Below are 20,183 nucleotides of genomic sequence, written 5' to 3'. Positions count from 1 at the left end.
TTAGGTAACGACCAGGCTAGATAACGACCAGGCTAGGTAATGACCAGAACAGCTGGCTAGACAGCAGAAACAGATACAGGACCAGGCTAGGTAATGACCAGGCTAGGTAACGACCAGGCTAGGTAATGACCAGAACAGCTGGCTAGACAGCAGAAACAGATACAGGACCAGGCTAGGTAATGACCAGGCTAGGTAATGACCAGGCTAGGTAACGACCAGGCTAGGTAATGACCAGAATAGGTAATGACCAGAACAGCTGGCTAGACAGCAGAAACAGATACAGGACCAGGCTAGGTAATGACCAGAACAGCTGGCTAGACAGCAGAAACAGATACAGGACCAGGCTAGGTAATGACCAGGCTAGGTAATGACCAGGCTAGGTAATGACCAGAACAGCTGGCTAGACAGCAGAAACAGATACAGGACCAGGCTAGGTAATGACCAGAACAGCTGGCTAGACAGCAGAAACAGATACAGAACCAGGCTAGGTAATGACCAGAACAGCTGGCTAGACAGCAGAAACAGATACAGGACCAGGCTAGGTAATGACCAGGCTAGGTAATGACCAGGTTAGGTAATGACCAGGCTAGGTAACGACCAGGTTAGGTAATGACCAGGCTAGGTAACGACCAGGCTAGGTAATGACCAGGCTAGGTAATGACCAGGCTAGGTAATGACCAGAACAGCTGGCTAGACAGCAGAAACAGATACCGGACCAGGCTAAGTAATGACCAGGCTAGGTAATGACCAGGCTAGGTAATGACCAGAACAACTGGCTAGACAGCAGAAACAGATACAGGACCAGGCTAGGTAATGACCAGGCTAGGTAATGACCAGGCTAGGTAATGACCAGGCTAGGTAACGACCAGGCTAGGTAATGACCAGAATAGGTAACGACCAGGCTAGGTAATGACCAGAACAGCTGGCTAGACAGCAGAAACAGATACAGGACCAGGCTAGGTAATGACCAGGTTAGGTAACGACCAGGCTAGGTAATGACCAGGCTAGGTAACGACCAGGCTAGGTAATGAACAGGTTAGGTAACGACCAGGCTAGGTAATGAACAGGTTAGGTAACGACCAGGCTAGATAACGACCAGGCTAGGTAATGACCAGAACAGCTGGCTAGACAGCAGAAACAGATACAGGACCAGGCTAGGTAATGACCAGGCTAGGTAATGACCAGGCTAGGTAATGACCAGGCTAGGTAACGACCAGGCTAGGTAATGACCAGAATAGGTAACGACCAGGCTAGGTAATGACCAGAACAGCTGGCTAGACAGCAGAAACAGATACAGGAACAGGCTAGGTAATGACCAGGTTAGGTAACGACCAGGCTAGGTAATGACCAGGCTAGGTAACGACCAGGCTAGGTAATGAACAGGTTAGGTAACGACCAGGCTAGGTAATGAACAGGTTAGGTAACGACCAGGCTAGATAACGACCAGGCTAGGTAATGACCAGAACAGCTGGCTAGACAGCAGAAACAGATACAGGACCAGGCTAGGTAATGACCAGGCTAGGTAACGACCAGGCTAGGTAATGACCAGAACAGCTGGCTAGACAGCAGAAACAGATACAGGACCAGGCTAGGTAATGACCAGGCTAGGTAATGACCAGGCTAGGTAACGACCAGGCTAGGTAATGACCAGAATAGGTAATGACCAGAACAGCTGGCTAGACAGCAGAAACAGATACAGGACCAGGCTAGGTAATGACCAGAACAGCTGGCTAGACAGCAGAAACAGATACAGGACCAGGCTAGGTAATGACCAGGCTAGGTAATGACCAGGCTAGGTAATGACCAGAACAGCTGGCTAGACAGCAGAAACAGATACAGGACCAGGCTAGGTAATGACCAGAACAGCTGGCTAGACAGCAGAAACAGATACAGAACCAGGCTAGGTAATGACCAGAACAGCTGGCTAGACAGCAGAAACAGATACAGGACCAGGCTAGGTAATGACCAGGCTAGGTAATGACCAGGTTAGGTAATGACCAGGCTAGGTAACGACCAGGTTAGGTAATGACCAGGCTAGGTAACGACCAGGCTAGGTAATGACCAGGCTAGGTAATGACCAGGCTAGGTAATGACCAGAACAGCTGGCTAGACAGCAGAAACAGATACCGGACCAGGCTAAGTAATGACCAGGCTAGGTAATGACCAGGCTAGGTAATGACCAGAACAACTGGCTAGACAGCAGAAACAGATACAGGACCAGGCTAGGTAATGACCAGGCTAGGTAATGACCAGGCTAGGTAATGACCAGGCTAGGTAACGACCAGGCTAGGTAATGACCAGAATAGGTAACGACCAGGCTAGGTAATGACCAGAACAGCTGGCTAGACAGCAGAAACAGATACAGGACCAGGCTAGGTAATGACCAGGTTAGGTAACGACCAGGCTAGGTAATGACCAGGCTAGGTAACGACCAGGCTAGGTAATGAACAGGTTAGGTAACGACCAGGCTAGGTAATGAACAGGTTAGGTAACGACCAGGCTAGATAACGACCAGGCTAGGTAATGACCAGAACAGCTGGCTAGACAGCAGAAACAGATACAGGACCAGGCTAGGTAATGACCAGGCTAGGTAACGACCAGGCTAGGTAATGACCAGGCTAGGTAATGACCAGAACAGCTGGCTAGACAGCAGAAACAGATACAGGACCAGGCTAGGTAATGACCAGGCTAGGTAATGACCAGGCTAGGTAACGACCAGGCTAGGTAATGACCAGAATAGGTAATGACCAGAACAGCTGGCTAGACAGCAGAAACAGATACAGGACCAGGCTAGGTAATGACCAGGCTAGGTAATGACCAGAACAGCTGGCTAGACAGCAGAAACAGATACAGAACCAGGCTAGGTAATGACCAGAACAGCTGGCGAGACAGCAGAAACAGATACAGGACCAGGCTAGGTAATGACCAGAACAGCTGGCTAGACAGCAGAAACAGATACAGGACCAGGCTAGGTAATGACCAGGCTAGGTAATGACCAGAACAGCTGGCTAGACAGCAGAAACAGATACAGGACCAGGCTAGGTAATGACCAGGCTAGGTAATGACCAGAACAGCTGGCTAGACAGCAGAAACAGATACAGGACCAGGCTAGGTAATGACCAGAACAGCTGGCTAGATAGCAGAAACAGATACAGGCTAGGGTGATTGGACAACAGACAGATTGTGGAGGGAAAAGGTAGTAAACTGACCTCGACAAGGGCAAACTTCTCCTCCATGGTGTAGTTGTATCGTGTAGCTCGTTCATACTCCTCCGCGTTGTCAGGACACTCCTTGTTTGAGTACTTATCCGTTGGATGAACCAGCTTCCACGAGTACTGCAGGAAGAGTTGTCTTCATCATCATCCTCATCATCATCCTCATCATTATCAACAGGTGTCACATGCACCGAATACAACAGTGAAACGCTTACTTACAATCCCTTAACCAACAATACAGTTAAGAAAATACCAACAACAAAATAAGTAAGAGATAAGAATGACAAATAGTTAAAGAGCAACAGTAAATAACAATAGTGGGGTTATATACAGGGTATTATGGTACAGAGTCAATGTGGAGGCTATATACAGGGTATTACGGTAACGAGTCAATGTGGAGGCTATATACAGGGTGTTACGGTACAGAGTCAATGTGGAGGCTATATACAGGGTATTACGGTACAGAGTCAATGTGGAGGCTATATACAGGGGGTACCGGTACATAGTCAATGTGGAGGCTATATACAGAGTATTACGGTACAGAGTCAATGTGGAGGCTATATACAGAGTATTACGGTACCGAGTCAATGTGGAGGCTATATACAGAGTATTACGGTACAGAGTCAATGTGGAGGCTATATACAGGGTATTACGGTACAGAGTCAACGTGGAGGCTATATACAGGGTGTTACGGTACAGAGTCAATGTGTAGGCAATATACAAGGGGTACCGATACAGAGTCAATTCGGAGGCTATATACAGGGGGTACCGGTACAGAGTCAATGTGGAGGCTATATACAGGGGGTACCGGTACAGAGTCAATGTGGAGGCTATATACAGGGGGTACCGGTACAGAGTCAATGTGGAGGCTATATACAGGGGGTACCGGTACAGAGTCAATGTGGAGGCTATATACAGGATGTTATGGTACAGAGACAATGTGGAGGCTATATACAGGGTATTACGGTACAGAGTCAATGTGGAGGCTATATACAGGGTGTTACGGTACAGAGTCAATGTGGAGGCTATATACAGGGTGTTACGGTACAGAGTCAATGTGGAGGCTATTTACAGGGGGTACCGGTACAGAGTCAATGTGGAGGTTATATACAGGGGTATCGGTACAGAGTCAATGTGGAGGCTATATACAGGGTGTTACGGTACAGAGTCAATGTGGAGGCTATATACAGGGGGTACCGGTACAGAGTCAATGTGGAGGCTATATACAGGGGATACCGGTACAGAGTCAATGTGGAAGCTATATACAGGGGGTACTGGTACAGAGTCAATGTGGAGGCTATATACAGGAAGTACTGGTACAGACTCAATGTGGAGGCTATATACAGGGTCTTACGGTACAGAGTCAATGTGGAGGCTATATACAGGGTGTTACGGTACAGAGTCACTGTGGAGGCTATATACAGGGTATTATGGTACAGAGTCAATGTGGAGGCTATATACAGGGGGTACCGGTACAGAGTCATTGTGGAGGCTATATACAGGGTGTTACGGTACAGAGACAATGTGGAGGCTATATACAGGGGGTACTGGTACAGAGTCAATGTGGAGGCTATATACAGGGGGTACCGGTACAGAGTCATTGTGGAGGCTATATACAGGGTGTTACGGTACAGAGTCAATGTGGAGGCTATATACAGGGGGTACTGGTACAGAGTCAATGTGGAGGCTATATACAGGGTGTTACGGTACAGAGTCAGTGTGGAGGCTATATACAGGGGGTACCGGTACAGAGTCAATGTGGAGGTTATATACAGGGGGTACCGGTACAGAGTCAGTGTGGAGCAGAAAGAGAGAAAAGGAGAAAGCAGAAAGAGAGAGAGAGATGAGAAAGAGAGAAGAAAGAGAGAAAGAACAGAAAGAGAGAGAAAGAACAGAAAGAGAGAGAGAGAAAGAGAGCAGAAAGAGAGAACTGAAAAAAATAATTTTGTGTTTAAAGACCTTGAGGAGAGACTGTGGGCGATAGGGAAGACAATAGGAAAGATCATGGATATACTGACAAGATGTCTCTGCGCCCTAAAAATGGGAGTGGTTTTCCACAAGGCACCATGGAAGGCGGTCTAGCTCTCGCCTATCCTTTCTTTGGATTGGTGGATACCTTATTTTTTGTCATCCTTTTTTGAATATTCGATGAGGGTTGTTGACATCAACCGCCTGTATTCATTGGAGAGAGATGCTATGCCTAGTCTCATGCCATGAATATGCATAGCCATCAAGATAACTCCGGGATGTCACCTGTCCCAGTTACTGTATATCAATACACTCGTAACAACTTAAGATTTACTAAACTTGTAGTCAATCAAATAAGCCATTCAGTTTGTTGGCCAAATTCAACACTCTCTCATTGTCCTCCATACAAAAACTCCTTGCTTGGTGGGCGAAACAACGTCACCTGCCGCAGGGAGACAGATTTTGGGCCTCTCTCTTCCTCTTCCTCTCTGACAGTAGTCACAGTGTGAACTGTGAGATAAATCACCCTGATAGTAAGTCTCTGGCAGGTGTCTGTCTGTGAGGGTTGTCTCCACTGTAGTCTTTGTTGTCAAAGGCACCATCACTTGGGATGTAGGACCTCACCACTTCCATGAAGTGTGTTGGTTAGGGCTTGATCTGATTTATTAAGATCCCCATTAGCCAACTGTGACAGCTAGTCTTACTGGGGTCCGACACATAACGAAAAAGACAGATAAAAACCCATGTAATTTACTCTCCTCAACTTGTTCAACAGCCTTCATTACCAGATTCAGCAGAGGTCTACAACTTAGGGAATGATTTGTACCAAATACACTGCTCTTAGTTTTAGAGATGTTCAAGGCCAGTTTATTACTGGCCACCCATTCCAAAACAGACTGCAACTCTTTGTTAAGGGTTTCAGTGACTTCATTAGCTGTGGTTGCTGATGCGTATATGGTTGAATCATCAGTATACATGGACACACATGCTGTGTTTAATGCCAGTGGCAGGTCATTGGTGAAAAGAGTAGAGGGCCAAAAGAGCTGCCCTGCGGTACACCACACTTTACATGTTTGACATTAGAGCAGCTTCCATGATAGAAAACCCTTAGATTTCTATTAGATAGACAGCTCTGAATCCACAATATGGCAGAGGTTGAAGAGCCATAACACAAAAGTTTTCTAAACAACAGGTTATGGTCAGGGATAAGGTTAGAGGTCACTCACCACTTCCATGACGTGTGCGCTCCACTGGGACAGTAGCTGCATCCCCTGCAGAGCCAAGTCAAACAGCTTCCTGTACTCATGGTCTGTCTTGTGGGCCTCCTGACGACCGGACCCCGTCACCACCTAGAGAGAGACACCTTTATTAGGACAAGAGGTTAACTAACCATAACCATAATCCTAACCCTTCAACCCTTCACATAACAGGTTAACTAACCCTAACCCTTCACATAAGAGGTTAACTAACCCTAACCCTTTCCATAACAGGTTAAGTAACCCTAACCCTTCACATTACTGGTTAACTAACCCTAACCCTTCACGTTACAGGTTAACTAACCCTAACCCTTCACATTACAGGTCAACTAACCCTTCACATAACAGGTTAACTAACCCTAACCCTTCACATTACAGGTTACACTTGACATTAGGCTTGGGCTGGGCATATACTGTATGCCGAGGTATTCTGAAATATACACGGTATGATTTTCAATACTGTCAACAACCCATGTTTCGTGTCTTTTATTGGGGAGGGCCCTAAAGCTCATGGCCCCCTCGCCTCATAGTGCTACGCCACTGCTTATAACTTTAAGTTACTATCTAAGATGTGCCAAATAAAATATCTCCAGCTCAGGGCTCCAGCTGTGCATAAAGTGTTGGTCCCATGTTCCATGAGCTGAAATAAAAGATCCCAGAAATTTCCCAAATGTTGTGCACAAATTTGTATTACCTCCCTGTTAGTGAATATTTCTCCTTTATCAAGATAATCCATCCACCTGACAGGTGTTGCATATCAAGAAGCTGATAAAACAGCATGATCACTACACAGGTGCACCTTGTACCGGGGACAATAAAAGGCCACTGCAAAATGTGCAGTTTTGTTACATAGCACAATGCCACAGATGTCTAAAGTTGAGCGAGAGTGCAAATGGCATTCTGACTGCAGAAATGTCCACCAGAGCTGTTGCCAGATTATTGAATGTTCATTTATCTACCATAAGCTGCCTCCAATGTCGTTTTAGAGAATTTGGCAGTACGTCCAACTGGCCGCAGACCGCGTTTATGGCGTCGTGTGGGCGGGCAGTTCGCTGATGTCAACAATGTGAACATTGTAGTGGAAATGTCTTGTACAGTGCCTTGCGAAAGTATTCGGCCCCCTTGAACTTTGCGACCTTTTGCCACATTTCAGGCTTCAAACATAAAGATATAAAACTGTATTTTTTTGTGAAGAATCAACAACAAGTGGGACACAATCATGACATTTATTGGATATTTCAAACTTTTTTAACAAATCAAAAACTGAAAAATTGGGCATGCAAAATTATTCAGCCCCCTTAAGTTAATACTTTGTAGCGCCACCTTTTGCTGCGATTACAGCTGTAAGTCGCTTGGGGTATGTCTCTATCAGTTTTGCACATTGAGAGACTGAAATTTTTTCCCATTCCTCCTTGCAAAACAGCTCGAGCTCAGTGAGGTTGGATGGAGACCATTTGTGAACAGCAGTTTTCAGTTCTTTCCACATATTCTCGATTGGATTCAGGTCTGGACTTTGACTTGGCCATTCTAACACCTGGATATGTTTATTTTTTAACCATTCCATTGTAGATTTTGCTTTATGTTTTGGATCATTGTCTTGTTGGAAGACAAATCTCCGTCCCAGTCTCAGGTCTTTTGCAGACTCCATCAGGTTTTCTTTCAGAATGGTCCTGTATTTGGCTCCATCCATCTTCCCATCAATTTTAACCATCTTCCCTGTCCCTGCTGAAGAAAAGCAGGCCCAAACCATGATGCTGCCACCACCATGTTTGACAGTGGGGATGGTGTGTTGCTTTTACGCCAAACATAACATTTTGCATTGTTGCCAAAAAGTTCAATTTTGGTTTCATCTGACCAGAGCACCTTCTTCCACATGTTTGGTGTGTCTCCCAGGTGGCTTGTGGCAAACTTTAAACAACACTTTTTATGGATATCTTTAAGAAATTGCTTTCTTGCCACTCTTCCATAAAGGCCAGATTTGTGCAATATACGATTGATTGTTGTCCTATGGACAGAGTCTCCCACCTCAGCTGTAGATCTCTGCAGTTCATCCAGAGTGATCATGGGCCTCTTGGCTGCATCTCTGATCAGTCTTCTCCTTGTATGAGCTGAAAGTTTAGAGGGACGGCCAGGTCTTGGTAGATTTGCAGTGGTCTGATACTCCTTCCATTTCAATATTATCGCTTGCACAGTGCTACTTGGGATGTTTAAAGCTTGGGAAATCTTTTTGTATCCAAATCCGGCTTAAAACTTCTTCACAACAGTATCTCGGACCTGCCTGGTGTGTTCCTTGCTCTTCATGATGCTCTCTGCACTTTTAACGGACCTCTGAGACTATCACAGTGCAGGTGCATTTATACGGAGACTTGATTACACACAGGTGGATTGTATTTATCATCATTAGTCATTTAGGTCAACATTGGATCATTCAGAGATCCTCACTGAACTTCTGGAGAGAGTTTGCTGCACTGAAAGTAAAGGGGCTGAATAATTTTGCACGCCCAATTTTTCAGTTTTTGATTTGTTAAAAAAGTTTGAAATATCCAATAAATGTCGTTCCACTTCATGATTGTGTCCCACTTGTTGTTGATTCTTCACAAAAAAATACAGTTTTATATCTTTATGTTTGAAGCCTGAAAAGTGGCAAAAGGTTGCAAAGTTCAAGGGGGCCGAATACTTTCGCAAGGCACTGTATGTAGTTGGTTTTATGCAAAACACACAGACAGTGTTGTGAATAAAAAAACAGCTTCTATCTCAAGGCCATCAGACTGTTAAACAGCCATCACTAACATAGAGAGGCTGCTGCCAACACACTGACTCAAATCTCAAGGCCATCAGACTGTTAAACAGCCATCACTAACATTGAGAGGCTGCTGCCAACATACTGACTCACATCAGCAATAAAAATAACAAAACATTTTATTTATAAATGTTACCTAAATAATTCGGATTCCGCCACGACAACATAGTGCCCCAGTGGGGTCATGGTATGGGCAGGCATAAGCTGCGGCCAATGAACACAATTGCATTTTATCTATGGCAATTTAATTTAATTTATTTTTTATTTCACCTTTATTTAACCAGGTAGGCCAGTTGAGAACAAGTTCTCATTTACAACTGCGACCTGGCCAAGATAAAGCAAAGCAGTGCGACACAAACAACACAGAGTTACACATGGAATAAACAAACATAGTCAATAATAGAGTAGAAAAAAAATAAAGTCTATATACAGTGTGTGCAAATGGAGTGAGGAGGTAGGCAATAAATAGGCCATAGTAGCAAAGTAATTACAATTTAGCATTAATACTGGAGTGATAAATAAGCAGATGATGATGTGCAAGTAGAAATACTGGTGTGCAAAAGAGCAGAAAAGTAAATATGGGGATGAGGTAGGTAGATTGGGTGGGCTATTACAGATGGGCTATGTACAGCTGCAGCGATCGGTTAGCTGCTCAGATAGCTGATGTTTAAAGTTAGTGATTGAAATATAAGTCTCCAACTTCAGCGATTTTTGCAATTAGTTCGAGTCACTGGCAGCAGAGAACTGGAAGGAAATGTGGACAAAGGAGGTGTTGGCTTTGGGGATGACCAGTGAGATATACCTGCTGGAGCACGTGCTACAGAGGGTGTTGTTATCGTGACCAGTGAGCTGAGATAAGGCGGAGCTTTACCTAGCATAGACTTATAGATGACCTGGAGCCAGTGGGTCTGGCAAGGAATGAGATGTAGTCTAGTATCTCACCCATTAAAAAACATGAGATGTAGTCTAGTCGATCACCCATTAAAAACACATGAGATGTAGTCTAGTATCTCACCCATTAAAAAAACATGAGATGTAGTCTCTCACCCATTAAAAACACATAATATGTAGTCTAGTCTTTCACCCATTAAAAACACATGAGATGCAGTCTAGTCGCTCACCCATTAAAAACACATGAGATGTAGTCTAGTATCTCACCCATTAAAAACACATGAGATGTAGTCTAGTATCTCACCCATTAAAAACACATGAGATGCAGTCTAGTCGCTCACCCATTAAAAACACATGAGATGTAGTCTAGTATCTCACCCATTAAAAACACATGAGATGCAGTCTAGTCGCTCACCCATTAAAAACACATGAGATGTAGTCTAGTATCTCATCCATTAAAAAAAACATGAGATGTAGTCTCTTACCCATTAAAAACACACGAGATGTAGTCTAGTTGCTCACCCATTAAAAACACACGAGATGTACTCTCTCACTCCTTAAAAACCCTAACAGCAGGAATAGCTATGTATTTTCTCTTATTTAAAAAAACTAACAGCAGGAATAGCTATGTATTAATTAAAAACAATAACAGGAGGAATAGCTACAGTGGGGCAAAAAAAGTATTTAGTCAGCCACCAATTGTGCAAGTTCTCCCACTTAAAAAGATGAGAGAGGCCTTTCATTTTCATCATAGGTACACTTCAACTATGAAAGACAAAATTAGAAAAAACAATCCAGAAAATCACATTGTAGGATTTTGTATGAATTTATTTGCAAATTATGGTGGAAAATAAGTATTTGGTCACCTACAAACAAGCAAGATTTCTGGCTCTCCCAGACCTGTAACTTCTTCTTTAAGACGCTCCTCTGTCCTCCACTCGTTACCTGTATTAATGGCACCTGTTTGAACTTGTTATCAGTATAAAAGACACCTGTCCACAACCTCAAACAGTCACACTCCAAACTCCACTATGGCCAAGACCAAAGAGCTGTCAAAGGACACCAGAAACACAATTGTAGACCTGCACCAGGCTGGGAAGACTGAATCTGCAATAGGTAAGCAGCTTGGTTTGAAGAAATCAACTGTGGGAGCAATTATTAGGAAATGGAAGACATACAAGACCACTGATAATCTCCCTCGATCTGGGGCTCCACGCAAGATCTCACCCTGTGGAGTCAAAATGATCACAAGAACGGTGAGCAAAAATCCCAGAACCACACGGGGGGACCTAGTGAATGACCTGCAGAGAGCTCAGACCAAAGTAACAAAGCCTAACATCAGTAACACACTACGCCGCCAGGGACTCAAATCCTGCAGTGCCAGACGTGTCCCCCTGCTTAAGCCAGTACATGTCCAGGCCCGTCTGAAGTTTGCTAGAGAGCATTTGGATGATCCAGAAGAAGATTGGGAGAATGTCATATGGTCAGATGAAACCAAAATACAACTTTTTGGTAAAAACTCAACTCATCGTGTTTGGAGGACAAAGAATGCTGAGTTGCATCCAAAGAACACCATACCTACTGTGAAGCATGGGGGTGGAAGCATCATGCTTTGGGGCTGTTTTTCTGCAAAGGGACCAGGACGACCGATCCGTGTAAAGGAAAGAATGAATGGGGCCATGTATCGTGAGATTTTGAGTGAAAACCTCAATCCATCAGCAAGGGCATTGAAGATTAAACGTGGCTGGGTCTTTCAGCATGACAATTATCCCAAACACACCGCCCGGGCAATGAAGGAGTGGCTTCGTAAGAAGCATTTCAAGGTCCTGGAGTAGCCTAGCCGGTCTCCAGATCTCAACCCCATAGAAAATCTTTGGAGGGAGTTGAAAGTGCGTGTTGCCCAGCAACAGCCCCAAAACATCACTGCTCTAGAGGAGATCTGCATGGAGGAATGGGCCAAAATACCAGCAACAGTGTGTGAAAACCTTGTGAAGACTTACAGAAAACGTTTGACCTCTGTCATTGCCAACTAAGTGTATATAACAAAGTATTGAGATACTTGACCAAATACTTATTTTCCACCATCATTTGCAAATAAATTAATTAAAAATCCTACAATGTATTTATTTTCCTTTATATGTAGGCTGGGCTATTCATTTTATTTTCTACCTCTTTTAGTGTGGTCTGGATGAGGGCTACGTTGTAATTTACTCAATGCGGGGTGGAGAGGATGAGGCATTTATTTGGTGGGGAGAGGGAGATGTTGTCATTTACTCAATGCGGGGTGGAGAGGAGAGGATGAGGCATTTTTTTGGTGGGGAGGGGGAGACGTTGTCATTCACTCAATGCGGGGTGGAGAGGAGAGGATGAGGCATTTCTTTGGTGGGGAGAGGGAGATGTTGTCATTTACTCAATGCGGGGTGGAGAGGATGAGGCATTTCTTTGGTGGGGAGAGGGAGACATTGTCATTTACTCAATGCGGGGCGGAGAGGATGAGGCATTTCTTTGGTGGGGAGGGGGAGACGTTGTCATTTACTCAATGCGGGGTGGAGAGGATGAGGCATTTCTTTGGTGGGGAGAGGGAGACGTTGTCATTTACTCAATGCGGGGTGGAGAGGATGAGGCATTTCTTTGGTGGGGAGAGGGAGACGTTGTCATTTACTCAATGCGGGGTGGAGAGTATGAGGCATTTCTTTGGTGGGGAGAGGGAGACGTTGTCATTTACTCAATGCGGGGTGGAGAGGATGAGGCATTTCTTTGGTGGGGAGGGGGAGACGTTGTCATTTACTCAATGCGGGGTGGAGAGGAGAGGATGAGGCATTTCTTTGGTGGGGAGGGGGAGACGTCATTTCCTCAATGCGGGGTGGAGAGGATGAGGCATTTCTTAGGTGGGGAGGGGGAGACGTCATTTACTCAATGCGGGGTGGAGAGGATGAGGCATTTCTTAGGTGGGGAGAGGGAGACGTTGCTAACTGTTCCCAGTTTTTGTTTTATTCGGAACACAGAATTGAGACTGAGCGGGGGGGTAATAGATCCAACGGGATGTGTCGAGTTGTTTGGGAACTCGGCTGGGGTGTTCAGAGATTAGTATTTTATGTACACCATTTATTTTCCTTTTATGTGAACGCAGCTGTAATTACTATCCACTTTTACCCAGCGATGACTTGCACTAAAGTTTGATTACTGTTCGATGACGATGACTAGTACCTTAAATCTATTGACATGGAACTGCCATGGTCTAGGACATGCAATAAAACGGAAAAAGATACTATGTGCTCTAAAAAGGAGAAAGCAGACATTGCGCTATTACAAGAGACACACCTCTGTGATGCTGAACATGCCAAACTCCGCAGAGCTTGGGTGGGACAGGTGTATTTCTCATCTTTCAAATCAAACAGTAGAGGCACAGCCATACTTATCCATAAGAATGTTCCATTCATAATTGACAAAAACATATCTGATCCGGAGGGGAGATTTATTTTGATAACTGGGTCACTATATGGTCAACCAATTACTATCTTAAACATATACGCCCCTAACACAGATACTCCTGCCTTCATGTCAAAAATGATAACCCTATTCAATGAGCATTTTGTCTCCTTTGGCGTGGTGGCCGGAGATTTAAATTGTACCCTTAACCCAACCCTAGACAAATCATCTCAAGTCCCCACCACAAATCCTAGATCTGCAAAGATGTTGAACTCTCTTACTAAAGAGATGGGACTGATAGATATCTGGAGAGAGACTAATAGCTCATCTATGGACTATACATACTACTCTAATGTCCATAACACCTACTCCCGTATAGATTACATTTTTATCCCAAAGAGTTTCATAAATTCAGCCACTTGTACAAATCGGACCCATAGCACTTTCAGATCACGCCTTTGTCCACCTCCGCTCTGACCTCTGCAAAAACATCCCGAGGTCAAAGAGCTGGAAATTCAACACCTCCATGCTATCAAATGACGAGTTCCATACATTGGTAACTACATGGATAGACAACTACACACAAGACAACAAAGATTCTCCTGTTTCTCCGGGCCACAATGTGGGACGCTGCTAAAGCCACACTAAGAGGCCATCTAATCGCATATGCTTCCTCTAAGAAAAAAGCCATGGAAGCACACAGGCTAGATCTTGAGAGGGAGCTGGAATGCTGTGAAAAAATACATAAACAATCCCCAGACAGCACCAACTGGAGTCATCTTAAAGCAGCCAAAGCCAAACTGAATTTGGACTACACTCGGGAGATAAAAAAAAAGGTTTTCTTTAATAAACAGAAATACCATGAGTATAGCAATAGGCCCAGTAGATTGCTTGCTTACCAATTAAAAAAGGAGCAGTCAGAGCGTACAATCATGGCTATCCGAACAGCAGAGGACAAGGTCACATATGACCCCAAAAATATCAATTTAACTTTTCATGATTTTTACTGCAAACTATATACCTCTGAGAGAAAACACACGGAGGCAGAACTCCACTCTTTCCTAGAGGGAATCTCGCTACCTAAACTATCAGAGACCGACCAAGAAGATCTCAACTCCCCCTTCACTCCTGAGGAGATTCTGGAGGCAATTACCTCCATGCCACCTAATAAGTCCCCAGGCCCGGATGGATTCCCCAGAGAGTTCTACAAAGCTTTTTGGCCCCAGCTCAGCCCTATCTTCATGCCAATGCTAGAGGATTTTTGCAAAAACGGAGTTCTTCCAGACTCAATGGACACAGCTCGCATTACAGTGTTGCTCAAAAAGGACAAGGACCCCCTATCCTGCTCGTCCTTCCGGCCCATAAGCTTGTTGGATTTCGACTATAAAATAATTACCAAATTGCTTGCCAAAAGACTAACCACTCTTCTTCCCAAAATAATAAAAGCGGACCAAACTGGATTTATTAGAGACAGATACTCTTCTGATAACATTCGCCGTCTTTTTGATATTATTGATCAAGTAAACGCACAGAAGACCCCTGTCCTGCTGGCTTCACTGGATGCTGAGAAGGCGTTTGACAGGATGGAGTGGAGCTTTCTGTTTTCAGTCTTAGAAAAGTTCAATATGGGCCCAAATTTTATAAATGGATCAAATCACTATACTCTCATCCAAATGCCATGGTGACTACTAATGGACTGAACTCTGACAGATTCCCTCTGGAACGGGGCACAAGACAAGGGTGCTCGCTGTCCCCCCTGCTCTACTTGTTGGAGGCGGAGCCTCTGGCAGAGTTGATAAGGAGCAATCCAAGTATTATGGGTGTTTCTGCAGGCGGCCTGCAGCACAAGATTTCGCTTTAAGCAGATGATGTCTTGCTCTACATATCCAACCCTGAGAAATCCCTCCCTCTCATTTTAGACACAATTGCTCAGTATGGCAAGTTTTCAGGTTATAATATCAATTTTAACAAACCCACTGTCTGCCCTCTCAATATTACACTCACCAGCTCTATGAAGACACTATGTCCTTTCCAATGGAATACACAGGGGTTTCAATACCTCGGGATCTTCATAACACCAGATCTGAATAGCCTTTTCAAGGAAAATTATCTTCCACTCCTGGATCAAATCAAGAACGATCTCCAAACCTGGATCTCCCTCCCAATTAGCTTAGTAGGAAGAATTAATGTCATCCGTATCAACATCCTCCCTAGACTGAACTATTTATTTCAGATGCTCCCATGCTCTCCCAGTTTCCTTTTTCAAAATAACTAACCAAAGCATCACCAAATTTATATGGGGCAATAAAAAACCTAGGATCAAGTTTTCCACTCTATCGAAACCTGAATCTAAGGGTGGTCCTGCCCTTCCCTCCCTTCAATTGTACTACTGGTCTGCCCAAATCCGCAACATGCTAACATGGATCACAAACAGACAAGAGTCAACGTGGATTCAGATAGAAGCCCAATCCTGTGGTTCATTGCCCTTAAGCTCAATTATATTAATTAATAACTTTAGTGAAGTGGGCAACATAGCCAAAACCTTTGTGATTTACAGCACCCTACTAGCGTGGAGGGACTGTAAGAAATACCTGGGCATTTCCTCCCAAATATGTTCTCACTCGCCTATAGTAGGCAACCCAGACTTGCCAAAAGCCCTGAGGGATGCCAACTTTAATCTTTGGCATACCCTAGGAATCAGGACCTTTTCAGACCTATTTCATCAGAAAACCACTACACTGAAATCCTTTCAAGAGCTCTGCAGTGAATTCAATGTGCCAAGATCCCATTTTTTTTAAAAATATCTTCAAATTAGACATGTAATTTCCTCATTTACCTCCAAGAGGAGGTTTAGAACTCAGTTGAATGAAGTTGAAACCCTTCTTGTCACAGCACAATCCATTAAAGGCAAAATATCTTACATCTATAGACTCCTTTCTGAGAAAGGAAGCTCCTCCTTTACTCCTTTGAAAATAATCTGGGAAAAGGACCTTGGTCTGACTATCAGTGATGAGTTATGGGCGGAGGTTTGCGACAGGGTATACTGCTCCTCTACCAATGTAAAAATGAAAGAATCTAATTACACATTTTTGTACAAATTTTATTATACTCCTTTGAGACTCCATAGAATGAAAACAGATATGTCTCCTAACTGTAAAATATGTACCTCTGAAAGTGGAACCTATATGCATGTATTTTGGAGTTGTAGAGAGATTGCCAGATTCTGGCAAATACTAGATGTACAGTTTGATATGACCCTGTGTATCTATCTTCTTAATGCCCAGCAGGACTTTCTTCTTGATCCTGACAGAGAAAATTTGCTTTTGACTATTACATACTTTGCTAAGAAATGTATTCTTCTATTGTGGGCCTCTAATACCCCTCCTACATTTAAAATGTGGATTGACCAGATTGTTGACTTTCTTCCTCTTGAAAAGCTCACTTATGACCTCCACAAGAGACAGCCCAAGTTTGATAGACTTTGGTCTCCACTATTCAACTATATTTCAAACTGGACAGAGTGAACGGGGTGACTAGGGAAATGCGCAGATACATCTTGTGTAAGGTACTGTAAAACCTAAAAACGAATTATTGGTCCGTCGTCTCAGCGAAGGCTAGAAATAGCTGATAAGAACCTTGATAGTGCTGCTGCAAGTGTTATATGTCTTTTTTTGTGTTTTTATTTCATACATGTTTTGAGTACGTGTGCATATGTATGTATGTATGTATGTATATATATATATGTGTGTGTGTATATATGTGGGTGTGTATGTATATATACACTGCTCAAAAAAATAAAGGGAACACTAAAATACCACATCCTAGATCTGAATGAATGAAATATTCTTATTAAATACTTTTTTCTTTACATAGTTGAATGTGCTGACAACAAAATCACACAAAAATGATCAATGGAAATCAAATTTATCAACCCATGGAGGTCTGGATTTGGAGTGACACTCAAAATTAAAGTGGAAAACCACACTACAGGCTGATCCAACTTTGATGTAATGTCCTTAAAACAAGTCAAAATGAGGCTCAGTAGTCTGTGTGGCCTCCACGTGCCTGTATGACCTCCCTACAACGCCTGGGCATGCTCCTGATGAGGTGGTGGATGGTCTCCCGAGGGATCTCCTCCCAGACCTGGACTAAAGCATCCGCCAACTCCTGGACAGTCTGTGGTGCAACGTGGCGTTGGTGGATGGAGCGAGACATGATGTCCCAGATGTGCTCAATTGGATTCAGGTCTGGGGAACGGGCGGGCCAGTCCATAGCATCAATGCCTTCCTCTTACAGGAACTGCTGACACTCTCCAGCCACATGAGGTCTAGCATTGTCTTGCATTAGGAGGAACCCAGGGCCAACCGCACCAGCATATGGTCTCACAAGGGGTCTGAGGATCTCATCTCGGTACCTAATGGTAGTCAGGCTACCTCTGGCGAGCACATGGAGGGCTGTGCAGCCCCCCAAAGAAATGCCACCCCACACCATGACTGACCCACCGCCAAACCGGTCATGCTGGAGGATGTTGCAGGCAGCAGAACGTTCTCCACGGCGTCTCCAGACTCTGTCACGTCTGTCACGTGTTCAGTGTGAACCTGCTTTCATCTGTGAAGAGCACAGGGCGCCAGTGGCGAATTTGCCAATCTTGGTGTTCTCTGGAAAATGCCAAATGTCCTGCATGGTGTTGGGCTGTAAGCACAACCCCAACCTGTGGACGTCAGGCCCTCATACCACCCTCATGGAGTCTGTTTCTGACCGTTTGAGCAGACACATGCACATTTGTGGCCTGCTGGAGGTAATTTTGCAGGGCTCTGGCAGTGCTCCTCCTGCTCCTCCTTGCACAAAGGCGGAGGTAGCGGTCCTGCTGCCGGGTTGTTGCCCTCCTACGGCCTCCTCCACGTCTCCTGATGTACTGGCCTATCTCCTGGTAGCGCCTCCATGCTCTAGACACTACGCTGACAGACACAGCAAACCTTCTTGCCACAGCAAACCTTCTTGCCACAGCTCGCATTGATGTGCCATCCTGGATGAGCTGCCCTACCTGAGCCACTTGTGTGGGTTGTAGACTCCGTCTCATGCTACCACTAGAGTGAAAACACCGTCAGCATTCAAAAGTGACCAAAACATCAGCCAGGAAGCAGAGGAACTGAGAAGTGGTCTGTGGTCCCCACCTGCAGAACCACTCCTTTATTGGGGGTGTCTTGCTAATTGCCTATAATTTCCACCTGCTGTCTATTACATTTTCACAACAGCATGTGACATTTATTGTCAATCAGTGTTGCTTCCTAAGTGGACAGTTTGATTTTACAGAAGTGTGATTGACTTGGAGTTACATTGTGTTGTTTAAGTGTTCCCTTTATTTTTTTGAGCAGTGTAAGCACCAAGGGAAAAAATAAATAAATAAATAAAAAATGTTCATTTTTCTTAATCTTTTATTTAATTTTTTTTAAGCCTGTCACATCTGTGAATGTTTTGTTGGTTGATTGAAAAACAAGAAAACTTAATAAAACTTTACATTTATTTTTTTATTTTTTATTACAAAATAAAAAATCCTACAATGTGATTTTCTGGATTTTTTTTTCTCATTTTGTCTGTCATAGTTGAAGTGTACCTATGATGAACATTACAGGCCTCTCTCATCTTTTTAAGTGGGAGAACTTGCACAATTGGTGGCTTACTAAATACTTTTTTGCCCCACTGTATGTAGACAACTACAAATACCTAGGTGTCTGGTTAGACTGTGAACTCTCCTTCCAGACTCACATTAAGCATCTCCAATCCAAAATTAAATCTAGAATTGGCTTCCTATTTCGCAACAAAGCATCCTTCACTCATGCTGCCAAACATACCCTCGTAAAACTGACTATCCTACCGATCCTCGACTTCGGCGATGTCATCTATAAAATAGCCTTCAACACTCTACTCAGCAAACTGGATCACAGTGCCATCCGTTTTGTCACCAAATTCCCATATACCACCCACCACTGCGACCTGTACGCTCTCGTTGGCTGGCCCTCGCTTCATACTCGTCGCCAAACCCACTGGCTCCAGGTCATCTACAAGTCTCTGCTAGGTATCTCAGCTCGCTGGACACCATTGCAGCACCTACTCGTAGCACGCTCTCCAGCAGGTATATCTCACTGGTCACCCCCAAAGCCAATTCCTCCTTTGGTCGTCTTTCCTTCCAGGTCTCTGCTGCCAATGACTGGAACGAACTGCAAAAATCACTGAAGTTGGAGACTCTTACCTCACTAACTTCAGTTGTTAGTTGTGTTAGTTGTGTTTGGTGTAGAGATTGAGACAAGACTAGTTGTGTTTGGTGTAGAGATTGAGACAAGACTATTTGTCTTTGGTGTAGAGATTGAGACAGGACTAGGTGTGTTTTGTGTAGAGATTGAGACAGGACTAGGTGTGTTAGTTGTGGTTGGTGTAGAGATTGAGACAGGACTAGGTGTGTTTGGTATAGAGATTGAGACAGGACTAGTTGTGTTTGGTGTAGAGATTGAGACAGGACTAGGTGTGTTAGTTGTGTTTGGTGTAGAGAATGAGACAGGACTAGGTGTGTTAGTTGTGTTTGGTGTAGAGAATGAGACAGGACTAGGAGTGTTTGGTGTAGAGATT

General features: G+C 44.2%; 1 protein-coding gene across 7 annotated transcripts in view; it reads right to left on the bottom strand.

Annotated features, from left to right (window-relative positions):
- cyfip1 (cytoplasmic FMR1 interacting protein 1) overlaps window positions 1-20,183 on the bottom strand; it is a 126,914-nt gene that overhangs the window by 62,298 nt on the left and 44,433 nt on the right. For all 7 annotated transcript variants that reach the window (XM_036978300.1, XM_036978398.1, XM_036978346.1 and 4 more), the window contains 2 exons: window positions 6,410-6,532; window positions 3,210-3,335 (listed from right to left, as the gene is read on the bottom strand). In XM_036978300.1, coding sequence (XP_036834195.1) covers window positions 3,210-3,335; window positions 6,410-6,532 — 249 coding nt within the window. The remainder of the gene's footprint in view (window positions 1-3,209; window positions 3,336-6,409; window positions 6,533-20,183) is intronic.

The sequence above is a fragment of the Oncorhynchus mykiss genome, chromosome 1, assembly GCF_013265735.2.
Source record: "Oncorhynchus mykiss isolate Arlee chromosome 1, USDA_OmykA_1.1, whole genome shotgun sequence".
Taxonomy (NCBI): domain Eukaryota; kingdom Metazoa; phylum Chordata; class Actinopteri; order Salmoniformes; family Salmonidae; genus Oncorhynchus; species Oncorhynchus mykiss.
This window is presented reverse-complemented; position numbering and strand designations above follow the sequence as displayed.